Consider the following 2,162-nt stretch of genomic DNA (forward strand, 5'->3'; position numbering starts at 1 on the left):
TATATAATATCGGTTTGTTTTGTGATTTTTAAAGATCTCATTCTTTGGTTTTTCAGGTGACAAGAACAAAGTTCAGAAGCTTGTGCAGATGGCGTGGACCTTTGTCAATGACAGGTTCATTCATTCATTTATTCATTTTTTATTACTATACATGCTTATCGGTGTTATTATAGTTAACTAAAACCATGCAAAAAAAAAAAATTGTATCCTAAATAATATAGAATGATTAATTTAAAAGTATTTCAAAATTATAATTTTTTTATTTAAACATTTAAAACTCGTTTAATTGTCAAAGCTATTTCCGATTTTCATTTATTTTAATTTGATGTACTAAAATTCTTAGTTGATGTATGAGGCTTATTAGACTTCTAATGTTAAATTTAAAAGACAAAAGTTTTGCCACATTTAAATCTTAAATATTTAGGCATTTAATTCTCAGTATTGTTCTTTTGCACCAAATCAATAACATTTAAAGACCTCTTTGCACAAGTAAACTATTTAACGTGTCATTATTGATTCTTCTGCTGTTAATAAGATGTTTGTGTGTATTTCCAGCCTCTGCACAATGCTGTCCCTTCAGTGGGAGCCAGAGATCATAGCCGTGGCGGTCATGTATCTCGCCGGGCGGCTGTGTAAGTTTGACATTCAGGAGTGGACGTCTAAGCAGTCATCTCGCCGCTGGTGGGAGCAGTTTGTACAGGATGTGCCGGTGGAGCTGCTGGAGGGTAATCACACTAATGTTCTCTATGCCTCCAAAATAATTATTTGTATGTAGGAAAAACAACCCTAGTGGTCTAGTTCTTCCTTTAATGATGCACTGCTCGCTTCCAGCATTTCATGATCTCCATACCCTTGTCTTGTGTGTTCTTCAGACATCTGCCACCAGATTCTGGATTTGTACTCTCAGGGCAAGCAGCCGATACCCCAGCAGCCTCAGATACCGGACAAAGAGAAACCGCCACCCCCTCCTGCCCCCCAGCCCGGCCAGTCGGGGGGGCCGAACCCACCTGCTCAACCTCCCTCCAAGAAAAACTCCCCCCAGGCCAGCCCGCCCACTAAGATCAAACGCCAGCATGTAAGTAAAGCATTTGCGGTTAGATACGTTATGGAGGTATTAAGGAAAGTGCACCGAAAGTTATTTCAAGACACTACCCTGGCACACAGTGTTTCAGCATTACAGATAGTGCAGTTCTTTGCCAGGGTTTAATCTAATAAAAGTGGAAATCGTATTAACGGGAAAGTTCACCCAGAAATTCGACTCACTTTTCATGTCATTCCAAGCCTTTCTTTCATCTGCAGAACATAAAATAAGATATTTTAAAGAATGTCATTAACCAACCAAACAAACATTTCTGTTGCACGGGGAAAAAAAAGTTTGGCTAAACTTATTTTATGTTCCACTGATGAAAAAGGCATGCTTGAAACAACATGAGAAAGTGAATTATTCCAGATTTTTGGCGGGTGAACTATTCCTTTAAATTGTGGCTACTACAGAACCGTATAGCAGTTGTGCTCATACAATCTTATATTGTTACTTACTTATAATTTGAGGTGTTTTAGACTTGTTTTATTTTGTTTTGTAGGTCTCTCCTAAAGATGAACCTAAAGCCCCAACAGGTAAGTCATTCTGGACATATTTATAGCGTCATGTGAATGTCGAATGTGAGATGATTAATTTCCTGATTGAAAGTGCTATTTTCTCTCTGTTTCTGAAACAGAGCAAGTTGGCTCTAAGATACCACGCCTGGAGAGTCCCATGCCCCCTCTCCCTGTGTCCCAACCCCCAGGTGAGGCTTTCTGTGTTTAGAAATAGGCAGAAAAAATACCTTTTGGTAAAAAAATAATAATCATTGACTAAATAATAAATACATGAATAAATTCACATTTTTTTGTTAATCTTTATGGGATTTTCTGATGGGGTTATAGGAAGAATTTAAAATTTTCTTGGTATTTAACAATAGGTGACTTTGCTTTTTACTTCTTCAGACTAATTGCTTTTAATAATACACAAGTATGCGTTTTTTTTGTTTATTTATGATTACAGCATTTAATCATGTCAATTAATACAATTATTAATGTTAATGAATAAAAAGTTACCCACAAATGAAAATTGTCATCATTTACTCACCCTCAAGTCGTTCCAAACCTGTAGATTTCTTTGT

The 2,162-nt window shown here is 36.7% G+C and overlaps 1 protein-coding gene across 1 annotated transcript in view; it reads left to right on the top strand.

Annotated features, from left to right (window-relative positions):
- Positions 1–2,162, top strand: part of LOC122324819 (cyclin-K) — a 7,275-nt gene that overhangs the window by 2,752 nt on the left and 2,361 nt on the right. The window contains exons 6-10 of the mRNA XM_043219498.1: positions 57–114; positions 556–725; positions 873–1,075; positions 1,584–1,617; positions 1,719–1,787. Of these exons, the coding sequence (XP_043075433.1) occupies positions 57–114; positions 556–725; positions 873–1,075; positions 1,584–1,617; positions 1,719–1,787 (534 nt within the window). The remainder of the gene's footprint in view (positions 1–56; positions 115–555; positions 726–872; positions 1,076–1,583; positions 1,618–1,718; positions 1,788–2,162) is intronic.

The sequence above is a fragment of the Puntigrus tetrazona genome, chromosome 20 (assembly GCF_018831695.1).
Source record: "Puntigrus tetrazona isolate hp1 chromosome 20, ASM1883169v1, whole genome shotgun sequence".
Lineage (NCBI taxonomy): Eukaryota > Metazoa > Chordata > Actinopteri > Cypriniformes > Cyprinidae > Puntigrus > Puntigrus tetrazona.